The sequence below is a fragment of the Lepus europaeus genome, chromosome 13, assembly GCF_033115175.1.
Source record: "Lepus europaeus isolate LE1 chromosome 13, mLepTim1.pri, whole genome shotgun sequence".
Classification (NCBI taxonomy): Eukaryota; Metazoa; Chordata; class Mammalia; order Lagomorpha; family Leporidae; genus Lepus; species Lepus europaeus.
The window spans coordinates 99,073,632-99,094,292 of record NC_084839.1 but is presented as its reverse complement, the minus strand read 5'-3'; the positions used below and the strand labels follow the sequence as shown (position 1 = coordinate 99,094,292).

General features: G+C 39.7%; 1 protein-coding gene across 1 annotated transcript in view; it reads left to right on the top strand.

Moving 5' to 3' along the window:
- The window catches only part of LOC133772932 (armadillo repeat-containing protein 3-like), a 128,655-nt gene that overhangs the window by 88,198 nt on the left and 19,796 nt on the right, over positions 1 to 20,661 (top strand). Inside the window, exons 13-18 of the mRNA XM_062210086.1 lie at positions 6,163 to 6,412; positions 8,621 to 8,757; positions 9,937 to 10,105; positions 18,086 to 18,186; positions 19,318 to 19,416; positions 19,731 to 19,826. Of these exons, the coding sequence (XP_062066070.1) occupies positions 6,163 to 6,412; positions 8,621 to 8,757; positions 9,937 to 10,105; positions 18,086 to 18,186; positions 19,318 to 19,416; positions 19,731 to 19,826 (852 nt within the window). The remainder of the gene's footprint in view (positions 1 to 6,162; positions 6,413 to 8,620; positions 8,758 to 9,936; positions 10,106 to 18,085; positions 18,187 to 19,317; positions 19,417 to 19,730; positions 19,827 to 20,661) is intronic.

Here is a 20,661-nt window from a genome sequence, read left to right as displayed (position 1 = left end):
GTGAACCAACGGATGAAACGCTTCTGTCTCTCTCTCTGACTCTCTCTCTCTCTCTCTCTCTCTCTGACTCTCTCTGTATAACTCTGACTTTCAAATAAATAAATAAATCTTTAAAAACATTATTCTCAGTGATGGAATTACTTATTTAAGTGAATCTTTGAGTGTTCCCCAAAGTATAGTCTACGGATGGGGTATTAAAATTTATTTTTCATGAGACCCACATTGCAGCAAGTTAGCATCCCATATGAGAGGATTTTATTGTTGAGGTTTTTTTAAAATATTTATTTTATTTATTTGAAAGACAGAGTTACAGAGAGAGGTAGAGACACAGAGAGAGGTCTTCCATCCGCTAGTTCACTCCCAAATGACTGAAACGACTGGAGCTGCGCCTATCCGAAGCCAGGAGCCAGGAGCTTCTTCCAGGTCTCCCACATGGGTGCAGGGGCCCAAGGACTTGGGCCATCTTCTACTGCTTTCCCAGGCCATCGCAGAGAGCTGGATCAGAAGAGGAGCAAGCAGGACTAGAACCGGCGCCCATATGGGATGCTGGCGCTTCAGGCCAGGGCTTCAACACGCTGCACCACAGCACCAGCCCCTGTTGAGGCTTTTAAAAAACTAATATCCTGTTTGTGTGGTTAGCAGTTGCTGTGTTTGTGTTTGTCCTTTTTTAAGCTGCAGTCATTTCAAAATGCTTTGATACATTCATTGTACTGATTATGAATAGCTGGAGTGCTAAATAGTGTTATATAAACATATAAGATACATATGATATACTAGAGCAACACAAACTATTAAATCTCATTACTATCAAAGTTTCTGTAGAGTTGAGTTAACTCTTGAATGTGTATGAAGGAACTTTAAAAAGTATGTGGAAAAATGGAATTAGAAGATGAGTTTAAAGGTACAATACATTAGATACAATAGATATCTGTCAAACTTCTCTCCTATTTACATATATGAAATGATATAGACAAATGTTTGTATACATTCCTGTATATGTTGCTTATTGTTTTTCAGTTTACATTGTAAACTTTTGATTAAACTCCATCTGGATGCAGACTAATGATAGCAATGATCAGAAGTATTTTTAGGGGGTGGCATTGTGGTGTAGCAGGTAAAGCCACCCCTGTGTGCAGCCATTACCCTATAGGCACCACTTTGTGTTCTGGCTGCTCCACTACCAATCCATCTCCCTGCTAATGGCCTGGGAAAAGCAGCGGAAGATGGCCCATATGTTTGGGTGTTTGGGCCCCTGCCACCCATGTGGAAGACCAGAAAGAAGTTCCTGGCTCCTGGGTTCCACCTGGCCCAGCCCTGGCCATTGTGGTCATCTGGGGAGTGAAGTAACAGATGGAAGATCTCTCTCTCTCTCTCTCTCTCTCTCTCTCTTTCTCGCTCTCTCTCTCTCTCTCTACCTCTCTCCTGTTCTTCTCCCCTCTCCTCTTCTCTCCCTCTATGACTATCAAATAAAATAATTGTGAAAACATTTGTACCTAATTCTGGATTTTATAACAAAGCAGATTGACTTCTGTATTATGCTTTTAAAATATGATAGCCTTCAGCTTGTGTACATATTACAGACAGAGAAAAATAGAATGTCCAGGGTTTGAGGTAAACAAAATCAATGTTAAACTAAAAATTCTCAACTGGTTACTGGAGAAATAAATTATGGTATATATTCACTATGAAATAATATATTATACAGTAATAGAAAATGAAATCCTGTCTTTTACAACTAAATAGATGCAACTGGAAACCATTATATATATTATATATATTTATTTTATGTAAATATATTATATATATATTTAGTGAAATAAGTCAGTCCCAAAAATAATTTAGTCTCAGTTATTGTTTTTAGACTTAAATGGAGCTGCACATAGCAAATTATGGACAGATATACACATATGCTGCAAAATGTTCTCAATAGGGAGCTCTTCCACTATGTACTGTTTTCTCTGGTGTCTTATTTTTTATTTATTTTTTAGAAAAGTTAGGCTGCCTGTTTACCCTGGCTTTATCCTGGATGCATCCTTCCTTTCCTTCCTTCCTTCCTTCCTTCCTTCCTTCCTTCCTTCCTTCCTTCCTTTCTTTCTCTTCCTTCCTTCCTTTCTTCCTTTCTCTTCCTTTCTTCCTTTCTTCCTTTCTCTTCCTTCCTTCCTCCCTCTCTCCCTCCCTCCTTCCCTCTCTCTCTCTTTCTTTCTTTCCTTTCTTTCCCTTCCTTCCTAGGTTTATTTATTTATTTCAAAGGCAGGGTTAGATAAAGACAGGAAGAGACAGAAAAAGAGATCTTCCATCTGCTGGTCCACCCCCAAAATGGCCACAACAGCTGGGGCTGGTCAGGGCCACAGCCTGAAACCTGGGACTCCATCCAGGTCTCCCACATGGGTAGAAGAGGCCTAAATACTTGGACCATCCTCTGCTGTTTCCCCAGGAGCATTATCAGGGAGCTGGATCAGAGGTAGAGCATCCCATGGCTTTACCCCGAGCCCATAGGGCATGTTGGGCATCTTAAGAGGCTATGCCACATTGCCAGCACAAATCTTAGATGATTTTAAGCAGCTATATTTTTATGTACTTCCATTTGTCTCCATAAAGAGCAAAGAAAAGAGCAGAAAGTAGAGATTTAAATTAACCAAGGCAAAATATACCTACATCTGGGAGAAAGAAAGACGCTAAGTCAAAGCAGAAAGGCTAAGAAACCAGGCACATCTGATGCAAATCTCTACATTTCAATGACTCAATTTTCCTTAGTTTTTTTTAATAAGAAAAACAGTTTTTTGGGAACTTATTCTTTTTATTTATTAATTTTTAAATTAATATAAACAGTAAACAGCAGGTTTCAAGTAGTTAATGGATACAATTATAAGAATATGATGATACTTCCCCTTCTGCCTCCTTCATTTCTTTTCTAATTTTTGTGATAATATATTTATACTCACAGGCTTAATGTCTCATTAAATGAAGAGTTCAACAAGTAGAAAGTAGAAAGACCACTATTCAGCAGAAATATGTACAAGACTATAAGCAATAATCAAATTTCAAGATGTCACTTTCACTCATACATATTAAGGATTTGAAAAATGTATATTAGCTTCTACAAATCAGAGAAAATGTGATATTTCTCTTTGTGAATCTGGCTTCTTTCACTAAGCTAAGATTCCTTGATATACACAAAGACAGCCTGAGAATTTAATGGTAAGCACTTACATAAGTACTCTTTAAAGAATTACTTATTTTACTTGAAAGTCAGAGTTAACAGAGAAAGAGAGAGAGGGAGAGACAGAGAAAGAGAGAGATCTTACATCTCATGGTTCACTCCCCAGATGGCTGCAGTAGCTGGGCTGGGTCAGACCAAAGCCAGGAGCCAGGAGCTTCTTGCAGGTTCTCCTGTAGGCAGTAGGGTCCACACACTTGGACCATCTGCTGCTTTTCCCAAGACATTAGCAGAAAGCTAGGTCAGAAGTGGATCAGCTGGGCCTTGAACCAGTGCTCATATGGGATATGGACGCCATAGAGGCAACTTTACTCACTACACCACAATGCCAGCCTCTATTTAAAATAGGTTTTCTGGATTCTATCATAGATGCTATTGAAATAGTTGCATTATATGCTATTTCTTAATTCTCTAAGTTTTTTTTTTTTAAGTAAACATTGTGAAAGGAAACAACCACTAAGCAGCAAAGAAGTTGGGCATTTGGGCAAGGGCATGTATAATTATTTTTAAATACCAAATATTTCAATAAAAGAGGTTGATTGCTTTAAGTGCTTGAAAAACAAGTCAAAGGGAAAAAAGAGTTTTGAAAATCTTTATGTATTAATTAGAAAACATGCATAATTGTTTTGTTGGCAGCTGTTTTTTTTTTAATTCAGTATCTGGACCACAAAAATATGAAAGCACACATATGAGAAGATTCTGATTAATTAATGTATTAGAGCCTCTAAATTTTCCCTTGCTCATAAACTAATTGACCATCACACCAATTAATACTAGGAGAGATAATTAAATGTGAAATTATCTTAAGAGTGTATATTTTATCACCTAGAAGAGAAAAATGCTGTCCCTTCTGCTACAATGTAAACCTTTCCAATACTTTTATATAAGTAAATTTCAGTTACATATCATCTAACCAAAGTTTAATTTTAAGGGATATCCTCCAAGAGAAATAGTGGAAGATATTGTTGTGGGTATGGGCATATTTTAATTTCTAGTCCAGGCTCTTGTCTCACACAAAGATAAAATTTCTAAGTGAAGGCGTTTACAAAGGTGCAGTAATAGGAACAGGATGTACTTAAGAGTCAGAGACAGAAAACATACATTCACATTTGAGTGTGGGTTGCCCCACATAGAAATGCCTATCATGAATGGACCAGAAGACTTCCCCCAAGGGAGAAGGGGATGGGAGAGACAGAGAGCACCTGAATAGTACCTCCAGCCATGGTCCTCAGCAAAAGAAAAGCACTGGTTGGTGGCCTCTTTTATGAAGTAGGGAGTGGTGCCTCTACATGCATGAATTTTATACCTCCATAAATTCCATGTAGAACTTACTGTCCATGTTTTTGGGCATCCACCTCTTCTGGGTCCTGGATGAAACAGGTACATTCTGGGAAAGGGAGCATCTTGATCGACAGGTGGAGGGATAGCATGGGGCTATCAGGGACTTCCAGCCAACTCAGACCTCAACCAGCTCCTAGTTACAGCACATCAATACCACAAGAAAGGTTAGATGTATGCCAAAGGTCAGAGGATGGGTATAGCAGAACTAGGTGTCAGCAAAGTGTGCTTGACGGGAGGGGTTAATTTAAGCCAGGCCTGGGAGATGATCCTTCAGGTTAACCCCAGTTGACCCCTAGGTCTCCAGGGCTGCCTCCATGACTCATTCCATTTCTGTCCAATTCCTGTCATTCACTTCCTTAAAGTCAGTTTTGTGCCACAATCACAGTTTCCTTTCACAGGCAGCTACCGAGCTCCTTAACTATATTTGGCTATCTGCTCTTTGATGGATAGTTGTCATTATTTCTATCTTTGAGATCACCAGTTCTCCTGCCTAATCAGCAAATTTAAGTGATCATACCAAATACCAAATTAAATTTAATTTATCAGAATACAGAGTAAGACTAAATCAAATAGCCTCATTTCTTTTTTTCAATTTTGTTTTATTAATATGATCCAAAATGAAAACCAGTGTCAAATATAAACTTAAAAGAGATGTTCATGTTATTGGAGTTTTGAATATTTTTATCTTCTAGATGACTTCTATTACTGTGATTTAAATGAATCTTTAGCAAATAATTTGGAATCTTTGTTTGAAACCAGGATGTTTTGTATATCATATTGCTTAGAATATCTCTTATTTGAAATAATTCCTAAATTAAGGAATATAATAAAATAATGTGCCACTCATTAAAATGCTTTAATTTATATTTTTATTGTCTTGTGAGTTTATAAAACAATTAAATAGCAAAAACTAGAAAAAGTATCATATACTTAAAAGAAAATTTATTCTTTATAATCATGAAAAAAATGTTTATGTATTAATGGATAACTGTAGTCTCTTCATACCAGAAATAGGAATTTTAACAACTTAGTATACATATAGTACTCATACATGTATGTGCCTGTTTGTCAATATCATGACGTTGATCTTTGATGTTTAGTAGTTAAAAGCAACATTCACATGCAAAATGATTTGCTGGTTTCAAATATGTTAACCTGTGACTACAGTTAGCAACCTAATTTGAAGAATGGAAATATGGGCTAAAAAAATGTAGCTCAAGTCATGAATTCCCATGCTTGCTTATTCCTCCTATTTATGATTTTGTGTTCCTACCAATCAGGAACATTTTAATAGTTCTATGAATAAAATTTTCTGATCTAATCACTGAGTAAAAAATTAGCAGTACAATAGGATTTCTAAGAAGTAGTTGTTGATAGTTTCGTGTAATTAAAAGTTGTAGAAGCAGGAAAAGGATCAGTTAGATCCATGCACATCTGAAATTTTCCCAGACTCTATTTAAGTCACTAGTACTCAATTCTGGGGTCCTCAAGGGCAAATTAATTTATTTCTAAAATTGTGTTTTGGAATTCATTTGTTTTAAAAACCTGGTAGTATGCTCCAAAGACTGTTTCTTAAACTCAGCCGAATCACTTCATTTGCCCAGTGCTGCTGCTGAAGCTGATGGCATCGATTCATTAATAAACATCCTGTCCAGTAAACGAGATGGAGCCATTGCCAATGCTGCCACAGTGTTAACGAACATGGCCCTGCAGGAGCCCCTGCGCGGGGCCGTGCAGAGCCGAGGCATCATGCAGGCCATCGTCAACCCTCTGCGCTCGGCCAACACCGTGGTGCAGAGCAGAGCGGCTCTCACTGTGGCTGCGACTGCCTGTGACGTCGAGGCCCGGACAGAGGTGAGAGTTACAGTAACATTTGTTCTTCATTTTTCTGTTCAGTACCAGTACATACCAGTGGGTTAATTATTTAAAACATTGTCAAGTATTTGAACTTACTTATCATTGAAACCTTCCAAAATTATTACAACACTGGAAAACTGACTTTTTCTAGCAAAGATATGAGGACACCCTATAATCCAGCAATTCTTTTTCTGTCTATACCTAAAACAAAAAAACAAAAAACAAAAAACCTCTTGCCTCTGTATATGAGAAGACATTGTTTATAATCTCTAAACAAGCATAAATAAATCGACTGTCCAACTATTAAGTGATTAGATAAATTAATTGAAATATATGAATATTCATAAAGTGGGATCTTAAGGCAATAAAAATGAGTGAACTACAACTATAAGAATCCAAAGAATCACTTTTATGACATCCAGAATTATGCAGTGCCAGGGGTCAGATGCCCCAGCAGTTAAGAAAGCACCCCATATCAGAGTGCCTGAGTTGGAGCCCCAGCTCAAGTACTTGGGTCCCTGCCATCTACCCAGGAGACCTGAATGCAGGTCTGGCTCCCAGGCATTTGGGAAGAGAACTAGCAAATGGCAGATCTCTGCCTCTCTCTGTCTCTAGAATTTAAAAAAAAAAATCCATGTAATGTGTTTGTGTTAAGCAATATGCAAAGCTAAGCTCTGTATTGTTTAGACATGCAGAGTACATGTAAACCAGGTGAAGAAAGCAAAATTCAAAAGGGCAGTTAGTTTTCAGGAAAGTAAAGGAGTAGATGTGGGGGGAGTAGACAGAGTTCAAGGTCATTGAAATGTGCCATTTAAGCTGGCACAGCCAATATCCAGGAGCAAAGTGAAGAAACAGAGCATCCCGCATGCAGGCAGGGAGAAGACAAGCTCCTTCCCCAGTCCCTGTAAAACCGTGATGCCCTTCTTCTATTACTGTACTGCTTTCTCTCCATCTCTCTCCTTCCCTTCTTCCTTCCCTTCTACTTAAATTACTATTCCAGATTATTATTGGAATAGTAAACTTTACAGAGGTCCCCCAGGGCCATGGGGCAGGGCAGGAGGCCACCCTTGGGATTGGGAAGGTGAAGGGTGGCTGTTCTTCTGGGGACAGAGTTTGTTAGTAAGGCTGCCCTAGTGTTGGCCTTCCATGGCTCAGGGCTGTGGTGATGAGAGCACCTGCAGCAGGTGGTCTTATCAGGTTTTGTCCTGGGAGCTGGGGAGGTAAGGCACAGGTAGTAGTCATCAGTGCAGTGCCCACCTTGTCTTGGATTTTGGCTTTTTTTTTTTTTAATGTACTTATTTATTTGAAAAGTCAATTACAGGGGCTTGTGCTGTGGGTAAAGCCACTGCCTGCAGTGCCGGCATCCCATATGGACGCCGGTTCAGGACCTGGCTGCTCCACTTCCCATGCAGCTCTCTGCTATGGCCTGGGAAAGCAGTAGAAGATGGCCCAAGTCCTTGGGCCCGGCACCCATGTGAGAGACCTGGAAGAAGCTCCTAGCTCCTGGTTTCAGGGAGTGAACCAGCGGATGGAAGATTCTCTCTCTCCCTCTTTTGCTCTCTCTGCCTCTCTTTCTCTCTCTGTGTAAGTCTTTCACGTAAAATAAATCTTTTTAAAAATTCTCTGTTTGAAAGTCAATTACAGAGAGAGGGAGAGACAGCAAGAGCTTCCATCTACTACTTCACTCCACAACTGGCGCCAACAGCAAGGCCTGGACCTAGCCAGAGCAGGAAGTCAGAGCTTTATCTGGGTCTCCCATGTGAGTATCAGGGGCCTCGGCTGCTTTCCCAGGCACATTAGCAGGGAGCTGGGTTGAAAGTGGAGCAGCTGGGACTGGAGCCAGCGCTCATACAGGATGCTAGGGTCCCAGATGGCAGCTTGACCCACTGCATAAAATCGGCCTTGCATTTTGGCTTCTAACATCCTTTATGGTGTCCCTGAGCTCGCCTGGAGGGTGCCAGTTTTGCAGGTCTTTATCTCCCAGGAGATCTGCAGCTTGCAGCTGGGCCCCTCCATAAAGACAAGTGAGCACCTATTCACTGGGGTTTGGAAAAATTTCTCCCTAATCCCTGCCGAATTTAATAATTGTAACTAAAGACAGAGACTAAAACAATTTTACACAGCTAAAACCTTTCATCCATCCAATAACGAGCTGGTTAAAAGCTGAAGTGTTTAATGCATCAAATTTTGGTTTCTGCTTTATAGTTAAGAAATGCTGGTGGGCTAGAGCCCGTGGTAGAGCTCCTGCGCTCAGACAACGCAGAAGTCAGAAGGCATGCCAGCTGGGCCGTGGCGGTGTGCGCCAACGATGAACTCACAGCCACTGAGTTATGCAGGCTCGGGTGAGTGGATGCCCACCACAGCGCCTGGCTCCGGGAAAGCAGACCGTGGAGGAGCGCCCTCTTCGGGTGCAGAGCCTGCACTACCGCTCGCGGATGGGGCAGGCCTGTGCTCTGAGGATGGCCTGGAGGCCAGGATACGCCTGCTCTTCCCAGCCCCCAGCCCCAGAGCTCACTGAATGCCCTGTATGAAATCATCTCCGTGATAAACGCTTCGCTCTTACTTTTCTCTGCTCCCGGCACACACAGTCCTGCTTGTCTCTCAACTTCAAGGTTGAATTGGGTTGGACCAGGACTTACCCTATTTTCCTCTCCTCCCATTCACTCACATCTGTTCACCAGAACTGCAAATGTGCCCAAGCTCATTGCAATCTGATGTCCTTAGAAACAGCAAGGGACTTAATGGCCTTTGGAGTGTCAGCAAATAGGGTTTTAACGTTCCATAAGCAGGTTTACTGTACTGATTTTAACTATTCTTATTCTGAGTGCATTTTGCCTGGTTAGCTGAAAAATTGGGGTCCAATAGTAATTTTGCTTCAAGTGAAAAGACGTTTTTTTTTCTGAAAGCATTCAGCTGTGAGACAGTACACAGGGTCTCAACAAGAGCTGATTCATTTTCCTATCCGTGCTGCTCAAACTTAAAGGATGGGGGAAATATGCACATCAGTTCTTCATTCAGGATTAATAAGTACTGGGGAGAAATAAGAACTCTGTGGCTGTGGGGTGGAAGGCTCTGAAGATATCTACGAGGTCTATTTGGTCTATAGCGTCAATTAACTCTGCTATTTGCTTGTTGATTTTCTGTCTGGTCGATCTGTCCATTGGTGAGAGTGGGGTGTTGAAGTCCCCTGTTACTATTGTATGAGTCTATGTCTCCCTTTAAGTCCTTTAGTAATTCTTTCAAGTAGCCAGGCGCCCTGTAATTAGGTGCATACACATTTATAATAATAATGCCTTCCTGTTGGATTGATACTCTATATCTTGTGTGGTTGTCTGGGTGCAGTCTGTTGAAATCTTTGCTTAGTATATACTAAGTTGATCTTCTGTATATAAAATAATTGAAAATGAATCTTATTAAATGAAACAAACAAAAAACAAAAAAAGGATTAATAAGTACACAAATGAGAACTCAGCAGGGAGTGCTTGTGTAAACTAAATAAGATTTTTTACTTTTATTGACAGAGCTTTAGATATCCTTGAAGAAATTAATCTATCAGTAAGTCGAAAAAATAAATTCAGTGAGGTAGCTTACAACAAGCTGCTCAACAATAACCTTTCGCTGAAATACAGCCAGACTGGCTATTTGTCATCCAGTGACATAATTTGTGATGGCTTCTATGACTACGGCCGGGTAGGTGACAGCACTTACTTGTATTTTAGTATTTTTGATGGCAATATTTCCTTTAATCATGGTGCCATTATGTGGCAATATTATAACCACTTAATTTGTGTTTTTACAGACATAACTTTTAAAATCACCCTTCATCCTTTGTATGGCTCTAACATTTTGCAATTTTGTACAGCTTTAACTACAGCCTGATTATTTGAATTTATGTCAGTTTATTAATATCAGTCACAGCTTTATGTGCTACAAGGAACATTTTTAATTTGGTGGTTTTAATACGTCTAAAGTTTAATGTTTGTTATGTGAATATAAGTGTACATTTTTCATTTTAATACTTATAGTCTAATTGAAATGAAATTTTAATATTAAATTTGAAAATGGAGTATAGAAAAATATTGTTTTACTTAACTGAATTTAGAATTATTTAGAATTATTTTTAATTTCTGGGGAAATTCCATACTGTCTTCCATAATGACTGTTATAATTTGCATTACTACCAACAGTGAAATAGGGTACTGTATTCTCTACTACCTCTCCAACATTTGCTTTGAATCTTGGATTTTAACCATTCTAATTGGAGTGAGATGATACCTCATTGTGGTTTTTAAATTTTTTAAAAATTTTATTTAAATTATACAAGTTTCATTTATTTCATATATACAGGTTTAGGAACATAGTGACACTGCCCCCCACCCTTCCTCCCACCCAAGCTCCAACCCTTCTTCCTCCTCTCTCTCCCATTCCCGCTCTTAATTTTTACAAAGATCTATTTTCAGTTTACTTACTGATCATATGCTTAACCCTACACTAAGTAAAAGAGTTCAACAAATAGTATTAAGAAAAAAACATTGTTCCTCAACAGAAGATACAGGGGCTATAAACATAGAATCTCAAAATGTCTATTTCACTCCAATACATTACATTTCAGGTACTCTATTAGTTACTTTGAATAAGGGAAAACATATGGTATCTGTCTATTGGGGACTGGCTTATTTCACTAGTATGGCAGTTTCCAGTTGCATTCATCTTGTTGCAAAAAACAGAATTTTATTTATTTTTACAGCTGACTGATATTCTGTAGTGTATATTTACCATAATTTCTTTTTCCAGTCAACAATTGATGGACATCTGGGTTGATTCCATATCTTAGCTATTGTGAATTGTGCTGCAATGAACATGGAGGTTAGATATTACTCTTTCACATGCTGACTTATTTGGTTTGGGTAAATCCCCAGGAGTGGGATGGCTGGATCATACGGTAGGTCTATATTCAAATTTCTGTGGTATCTCCATACTATCTTCCAGAGTGGCTGCACTAGTTTACATTCCTGCCTATAGTGAAATAGGGTACCTTTTTCCCCACATCCTTGCTAGCATTTGTTTGTTGATTTCTGTATGAGAGCCATTCTAACTGGAGTGAGGTGAAACCTCATTGTGGTTTTGATTTGCATTTCCCTGATGGCTCATGATCCTGAGCATGTTTTCAAGTGTCTGTTGACCATTCAAATTTCCTCTCTTGAAAAATGCCTGTTCAAGTCCTTGCCCATTTCTTAATTGGATTGTTTGTTTTGTTGTTTTGAATCTCCTGCGCTCTTTAAAGATTCTGAACATTAATGCTTTATCGGTTGCATGGTTTGCAAATATTTTCTCCCATCCTGGTGGTTGCTTCTTCAATTTGCTGAGTGGTTTTTTGCAGTGCAGAAGCTTCTGTGTTTTATGTAATCCTATTTTTCAATTTTGGCTTTGATTTCCTTTGCTTTGGGGGCCTTTCCAAGAAGTCTTTGCCTATACCACTGTCTTGCAGAGTTTCCCCAATGTTCTCTAGTAATTTGATGGTTTTGAGTCATAGATTTAGATCTTTTATCCATTTTGAGTGGATTTTTGTGTAAGGTATGGGTCTAGTTTCATACTTCTGCATGTGGAGAACCAGTTTCCCCAGAACCATTTGTTAAAGAGACTTCCCTCACTCCAGGAGTTGTTTTTAGCTTCTTTGTCAAAGATAAGTTGGCTGTAGATGCATGGGTTGCATTCTGGAGTTTCTATTACATTCCATTGGTCTACAGGTATGTTTTTATGCAAGTATCAGGCTTTTATCATTATATCTGCCCTGTAATATGTCTTGAAATCAGGTATTGTGATGCCTCTGGTTTTGTTTCTGTTGTACAAAACTGCTTTAGCTAATCGAGGTCTCTTGTGTTTCCATATGAATTTTCACATCATTTTTTCTAGATATGAGAAGAATGTCTTTGGTATTTTGAGACTGCATTGAATCTGTAAATTGCTTTTGGTAGTATGGACACTTTGATTTTGTTGATTCTTCTAATCCATGAGCATGAAAGGTTTTTCCATTTTTAAATGTCTTTTCTAGTGTTTTGTAATTTTCATCATGGAGATCTTTGACATCCTTGGTTAAATTTATTCCAAAGTATTTAATTCTTTTTTGGAGATGTTATGAATGAGACTGATCTTAAAAATTCTTTCTCAACCATGGCATTGTCTGTGAATGCAAAAGTTATTGATTTTTCTGTGTTGATTTTATATTCTGTCACTTTACCAAACTCTTTTATGAGTTCTAATAGTCTCTCAGTGGAGCCTTTTGGGTCCCCTGAACATGGAATCATGGCATCTACAAAGAGGGATACTTTGATTTCCTCCTTTCCAATTTGTATCCCTTTGATTTGTTTTTCTTGTCCAATGGATCTGGCTAAAACTTTCAGGACTATATTTAATAGCAATGCTGAGAGTGGGCATCTTTCTCATTCCAAATCTCAGTGGGAATGCTTCCAGCTTTTTCCCATTCAATACGATGCTAGCCATGGGTTTGTAATAAATTGTCTTGATTGTGTTGAGGAATATCCCTTCCAGACCCAAGTTGGTTAAAGTTTTCATCATGAGAAGATGTTATATTTTATCAAATGCTTTCTCTGCATCTATTGAAATAACCATATGGTTTTTGTTCTTTACTTTGTTAATGAGAAGTATCACATTTATTGATTTGAGAACGCTGAACCATCCCTGCATACCAGAGATAAATCCCACTTGGTCAGGGTGAATGATCTTTCTGATGTGTTGTTGGATTCAATTAGCTAATATTTTGTTGAGGATTTCTGCATCTATGTTCATCAGGGAAATTGGTCTGTAGTTCTCTTTCTGTGCTTTATCTTTTTCTGGTTTAGGAATTAATGTGATACAGGCTTCATAGAAGTATTTTGGGAGGATTCCCTCACTTTCATAGTTTTGAATAGCTTGAGAAGATTTGGAATTAGTTCTTTAAATGCCTGGTAGAATTCAGCAGTGAAACCATCCAATCCTGCACTTTTCTTTATTGGGAAGGTCTTTATTACTGATTCAAATTCTGTCTTGGTTATTGGTCTGTCTAGGTTTTCTCTGTCTTCATGACTTTTTGATTGATTGGAACAGAGCTCTTTATAGTAATTCCTGATGATCTTTTTATTTCTGTGGTATCTATTATTACATTTCCTTTATCATCTGATTTTCTTAATTTGGGTCTTCCCCATCTTTTTTTTTTTTTTTGGTTAGTTGGGACAATGGTGTATCAATTTTGTACATATATATATTTTTTTGACAGGCAGAGTTAGAGAGAGAGAGACAGAGAGAAAGGTCTTCCTTTTTCCATTGGTTCACTCCAAAGTGGCCACAATGGCAGCGCATTGCGGCCGGTGCACTGTGCCGATCCAAAGCCAGGAGCCAGGTGCTTCTCCTGGTCTCCCATGCAGGTGCAGCACCCAAGGACTTGGGTCATCCTCCACTGCACTCCCAGGCCACAGCAGAGAGCTGGACTGGAGGAGGAGCAACCGGGACAGAATCCGGCGCCCCAACCAGGACTAGAACCCGGTGTGCCGGCGCCGCAGGCGGAGAATTAGCCTATTGAGCTGCGGCTCAGGCCAATTTTGTATATTTTTTTAAAAAACCAGCACTTCATTTTACTGATCTCTTGTATTTTTTGTTTCAATTTTGTTTATTTCTTCTCTAATTATTTCTTTCCTCCTACTAATTTTGGGTTTGGCTTGCTGTTTCTCTAGGTTCTTGAGATGCACTCATTTATTTGATACCTTTCCAATTTCTTCATATATACACAATTGCTATAAATTTCCCTCTTACTGCTGCTTCTGCTGTATCCCATAAGTTTTGACGTTGTGTTGTTATCTTTACTAGTTTGCAGAAATTTTTTGATGTCTCTTTTGATTTCTTCTATGACCCACTGTTCATTCAGGAGCATGATGTTCAGTCTCCATGTGTTTGCATGTGATCTAGAGATTCTTGAATTGTTGATTTCCAGCTTCATTGCATTATGGTCAGAGAAGATACATGATCTGATTTCTATTTTTTTAATTTGTTGAGATTTGCTTTATGGCATAGCATGTGATCAATCCTAGAGAAAATTCCATTCACTGATGAGAAGAATATGTATTCTGCAGCTGTGGGGTGAAAAATCCTAAAGATATCAGTTGTTAGGTTCATTCAGTCATAGTGTCGATTAGCTGCACTGTTTCTTTGTTGATTTTCTGTCTGGTTGATCTGTCCATTGATGAAAGTGGGGTGTTGCAGCCCCCCTTTACTATTGTGTTGGAGTCTGTGTCTCTCTTTAGGTCCCTTAACATTTCTTTTAAATAGCATATATTCTCTCTTTCCACACCTTTAGAAACTCCTACGACCCATATCAGATCATTTGATAGTATCCCATAAATCTCCAACACTGTTTTTCATTTGCTAATTTTTTGGTCTGACTGTAAGATTCTCAAAGATTTGTCTTCTAGTTCTTTCTTCTGCCTTGCCAAGCCTGCTCTTCAGTCTTTCCACTGTCTTGATCTTATGAATTCTTCATTTCTAATATTTAATTTTGACTTCTCTTTAAAAATCTCAATTTCATTCATGTCATGTATGGTCTTCTTTAGCTTGTGGATTTATTTCTGATTGCTTTTGACTAGTCCTATGGTTAACTTTTTTTAATTCCATTCCTGGTATTTCCTCATTCTCTTCATCTTCACATTCTAATATTGAAATGTTGTTTTCTTCCTTTGGGATGGTCATGGTGTCTTCCTTATTCTTATTTCTTAAATTTATGTGTTTGTTTTTAGGCATTTGTGGAGTTGATTGTTGTTTTCTTTCCTCTGTTGGCTTTTATTTTTGAGTTATGCCTCTGTGGCTTAGCTCTTCTTCTAATGGCTGCACTTTCAATGGATACCAAGAGGTGGTGGGTTTGGCCAAGGAGCTCTGGTCAATGTTCCTCAACACCATATGAACTGCACAGATGATCTTGGCAGTCCTCACTGTGAGCAATGATCTGCTTTAGGGTACCAAGGAGCTCTAAGGGTGTGGAGCTATGCCCAGTATTGCCAGAGACCCAGCTGTGCCCTGCAACTTCTCGTGTAACCACTGAGTCCCCACGGTCTCAGCACATAAGGCTTCCATAGTCATTGGATGCAGAGGTCTCTGCCCTGCCAGTGTGTCTAGTCAACTGTGAGGCAGATGTACCCTGAGACAGCTTTGCCTAGGTGTCTTGATCCTAAGAGGCTGTGGGCATCTCACCAACCTGTGTGGTTGCCCAGCCAGGCTCCAAGTCAGTGGGGACTGCAGATTGTTCCCTCAACTAGAATCTCTGGATCACACATGTACACAAGAACCACTGATCCAATGTTGCTCTCTCCCTGCCACTGCCACTGGTACTGCCGATCTAAGATGGCAACCTGTCTCAACCAGTTATTGTGTGCACGCACAAATTTTTCTGCAGCTCCCACCTAAACCAAAAATGGTGCCTACCCTTTCTCAGCCAGACAGCAGGTGCTGTTGTGAGGAGCTGGAGTGTGATAAATGTGTCCCCTTTACTTCCACTGGTTCTGCAGGCAACTGCTAGCAACTGCTAGCCCCAAGGGCTCCAGTCTGGACTCATGCCACATTTTCCCTCTGGCTGTACCACCATGTGTTGCTGCTCCGTCTACAAGCTTTCGCCCACTCTGGCTCTCTACTGCAGTTGTGTGTTATATTCCTGTTCTTGTTGCACATCTGCACCTTCTCACATGTCCACGATGCTCCTCTCCCTCTTGTAGGATTTTCGGTGCAGTTTTCTCTCCATTTCTCCCCTGAGAGTGCACTTCCTACACTTTTTTTTTATTTGTCCCTAGCCTAGTACAGTATGTCATTCTCTAGCCCACCATCTTGGAAGTTCATTGTGGTTTTATTTGCATTTTCATGATGGCTAGTCCTCCTGAGTGTTTTTTTCATATGTCTGTTGAAAAGTTATATTTCATCCTTTGAAGAATGTCTCTTCATGTCCTTTGCTCATTTCTTAATGGATTGTTTGTTTTGTGGTTGCTGAATTTCTTGAGCTCCTTATATATTCTGGATATTAATTCTTTATCAGATTCATAGTTTGCAAATATTTTCTACCATTCTCTTGGCTGTCTCCTTCATTAACTGTTTCCTTTGCTGTGTAGAAGCGTCTTAGCTTGATGGAATCTCATTTGTCTGTTTCTGCTTTTATTGCCTGTGTTTCTGGGGTCCAAGAGGCGTGTGGAGCTGTATTTGCAGGGAGCGGTCAATCACGGCAGCAGAGAATTTGAGGAATTTTGAATAATGGAAAGCCACAGGCCAAAGCTTTACTCTGGCTCTTCCTTCTGCAGCCAGCCTCTGCCTCTGCCTCTGCCATCACTATACCATATATCACCCTAGGACACACACAAACCCACGAGAAATTGTACTGAAGATGCTCATGTAATCCAGTTATTAATAATTTTAAAAGAAGTATCACACAGAAGTATCAGTACAAAGTTATTTTAAGAAAACTTAGGGAAAGAGTAGAAAACACCTGCAGAATACTGACCAAGAAAATGTCACCACAGATATGATCCTAACAGAATGCCTAACTCACTTGTTCAATAAACATTAAGTTTCTGATATTGTCAGCTTTGTGTCAGTGACCAAAAGAGACAGAGTGAGCTCTGCTCCTCTGGTCCCAGTGGGAGGAGGCAGAAAACACAACACAAACGTTACAAATCATTAACTTGAGCCCCATGCTAGAAATGATGAAAGCTGTGGGGGAGAAAAGAGAGCAGAGGTAGATGAGGAGCTTCTCTAGTGCCTGGAGCACTGGGGTTGGTGGCTGCCTTTTAAAAAAAAATGTCATCAGATGGGCCTAACTCAGAGGGTAATTTCTGAGCAAAAAATTGCAGGAAGTGAGGGACTCAACCACTAGAATATCTGAGGGGAAAGCTTTCTAGGCAGAAGAATGAACCAGTTCAAAAGCCGTGAGGGGTAAGCATGCTTGACTCGCTTAAGGAGCAGGGAGAAGGACAGTGTCACCAGAGCTGAATGGACCTGGTGGGAGAATAGCGGAGATGGAATTGTGTAGGCAAGGGAGGCCAGATCCTGGGAATGCCGTAGATCATTGGAAGGACTTGGCCTTTACTCCGAATGAAGTGGGAATCCATGGTGGTGTCCTGGGCAGAAAAATGACAGGATTTGTCTATTTTCAGAGGATCACTTTTGCCTTTCTTTAAAAAGATCATGAAAAGTATTTTGAAGGAGGAAGTGATCTAACTTAACCTGATTGAGAAGAGCTCTCAGAAGGGAATCTAGTGTACCTTTCTGCCAGGTTAGTATAGAGCTTTGTCTAGCCTGGTTTTAGATATCCTCATAACACTTTTAGTGAGGTCTCAGTATTGTATTGCTTTTATATAAACAGAACATTCTCCTCTACCATGGGTGGATTTGCAAACCCAAATACTTTCAGGGACCAAGATAGTGACAGTAGTGTAAAACAGCCATGTGTAAAGATCACAGGAGACTGAAGAGCTATGTCCTGTCCAAGGCCAGCATGTTCACAAGCTTTCAGTTCCTACTTCTCGTTCTAGATGTATCTATCATGTGTGTGAGTGTGTGAAATTAGATGTATAAAACAGCCAAGCACTCATTTTTTAAATTATGATCCACACAGATTTTACTTTTTGGTTCTGAAATTTCTTATAGATAAATTCTGGCACAAAACTTTTGCCTCTGAAGGAGCTCTGCTTACAAGAACTAAATCATCGGCGTGCTGTTCTCTTAATTAACAGTAAATCTTCCGATATGTGAGTCTTTGGGAGAAGGGAGGATGTGGAAGAGAACATTGTTTTGGTTTATCCATCAGCATGTGAATGTGTAAATATTCCCAGCATGTTATCTTTCATGTCTTCTGTATCTACTACCACCAAAAATAAGCATTGGTCCATAAACTCAGAACCTGACATGGAACAGCCACAACCACAAATCTCCTCCTTGGACTCCATGTTATCAGGCAGTTTCCAATGGATTTCTGAGGTCAGGGCCTCTTACCCTTGTAGTATTTGAAGAAAGTATAGATAGAAGCAAAACTAAATGAATTATGTTTCCAAGTTGCCAGAGCTGTGTGCTGCAGTATAACTACTGCCCAATATTTTCCTTTGAAGTAAGAAGTAAATGGTCAAGCTAAAAATGAAAATTTCAACATTCCTCTTTAAGATGATCATGTATATCAATTTATGAGGGGGCCTTAAAAAGTTCATGGAAAATGGGCATTATGGTTTTTGATGATTTATTTATTTGTTTGAAAGGCAGGATGACAGAGAGAGAGGGAAAGAGAAAGAGAGAGAGAGAGAGACAGAAAGAGATCTACTGTTTACTCCCCAGATGCCTGTAACAGCTGAATCTGGGCCAGGCCAAAGCAAGGAGCCAAGAACTCCAACTGGATCTCCCATATGGATAGCAGGGACCCAAATACTTGAGCCATCAGCTCCTGCCTCCCAGGCACATTAGCAGGAGACTGGGTGGAAAGTAGAGGTGGGATTTGATCCCAGGTACTCCTGTGTGGGATTTCAGTGTCCCACATGGCAACTTAACCTGCTGCACTACAACACCAACGCCACACATTAAGACATTTTTAATTCTATTTTTTCACACCTGGCTCTTGGCTTCAGATCAGTGCGCTGCGCTGGCCGCAGCGCGCCGGCCACGGCAGCCTTTGGAGGGTGAACCAATGGCAAAGGAAGACCTTTCTCTCTGTCTCTCTCTCTGTCCACTCTGCCTGTCAAACAACAACAACAACAACAATAAAAAACATTGTCACTGTTAAAAGTCAGCTCTAAATATGGGTTTCAGGAAAAAATCTGTTTTGTGGGACAAAGTGGATATTGACAAATATATTCTTTTAATTTCTACATAATTTTAAACGTGGAAAATTTTAGTTCTCCACCTCCATCTTTGGAAGATAAATCAGACATTGGTTATGGCCGAAGTATTTCTTCTTCATCTTCCTTAAGAAGGGCAAGCAAAGAAAAGACCAAGTAAGAAAATAATATTTTATCTATACTCAAGTAACTCTTAAAGGGAACCAGGAACTCTGGCTCCACATTTCGTCTACCATGCACTTACAGTGACCTTGAGTGTCTTAGTGTCTATGTGCAGATTTAGTTTCCTTAGCTGTAGATGGAATAATGCAGGGTCCCCTGTTTCACAATGATAGCAAGTATCAAATCATACAATGGAAGTGGAAGGGCTTTATAATGTGCCTTGCCAATGTAACAATTGTTATTTTCCACATGATTAAAATTGTTTGTATTGTTTTTCAAATGACAAAAAAAATTAGTTCTCGTTTTAGCACTGGATTTGGATCTCCCACAGAAGAGAAATCAGAGCCAACTTCTGGGCGAAATACTGTTCTTAGCAAAAGCGCCACTAAAGAAAAAGGACCGAGGTAGGGAATGCGTCATTGTATTCTTCTCCTAATTATAATCACAACAACTTTTAATTATCCAGCAAGTTTGGGGAAGTAGAGGTTTTCCTTATAAAATCATGAGACAGAATTAAAAGTAACCTTATTGTTGCCTCTTATCATCTCTTTAAAATTTACCCAGAATTTCTTTCCTGACTCTGGTTGAGAACATAGGGCACTTTGATCACTTGCAGGAACTATACATTCCTACAGTCATTGTAATTCACAAAGCAACAGAAACAGTAAGCTGCAGTCAGTCCTTTGAAAGTCCAGCCCTGGAGAGAAAGCAGCTTGAGGGTATTTCCTGCCTCCCCAAGATCTGGTGCCTTTTGCAGGGGGTTAAACTTTCCCAATCCAGTGCTATCTTCTCTCCTCCTGTCCTGTGCTCCCATCCCTCCTCCCCCTCTGATTTACTGAGTCTTGAACCCTTCAGAGTAGAAGCGAGAAGGAGAAGCAGGAAACAGGACAGAGCTTCTTGCCTGCAACAATTACAGTGTATTTATGAGCTTTTGAGGCTTGACATATTTTGAATGCACTTCCTTCTACATGCTTCATAGTTTAAAATATATTTACTTTTCTGTGAAACCATTTTTGGATTTACACAAAAAGCCATTACCCTTGTGCTCTTGTGTACTTAAGCCCTTAAGAGCCACTGTGGTATCGGAAACTACTTAGCACATATACTCAACATTTTCTTGCTAAAGTGACTGTGCTGTCACATCTCCTAAGGTGTGGACCATGGTTGGTATTACATACAAAGGAAGAGTGTGGAAGATATCCAGGCAAAGCAATATAAACTGAAGTGTTTATATAAACT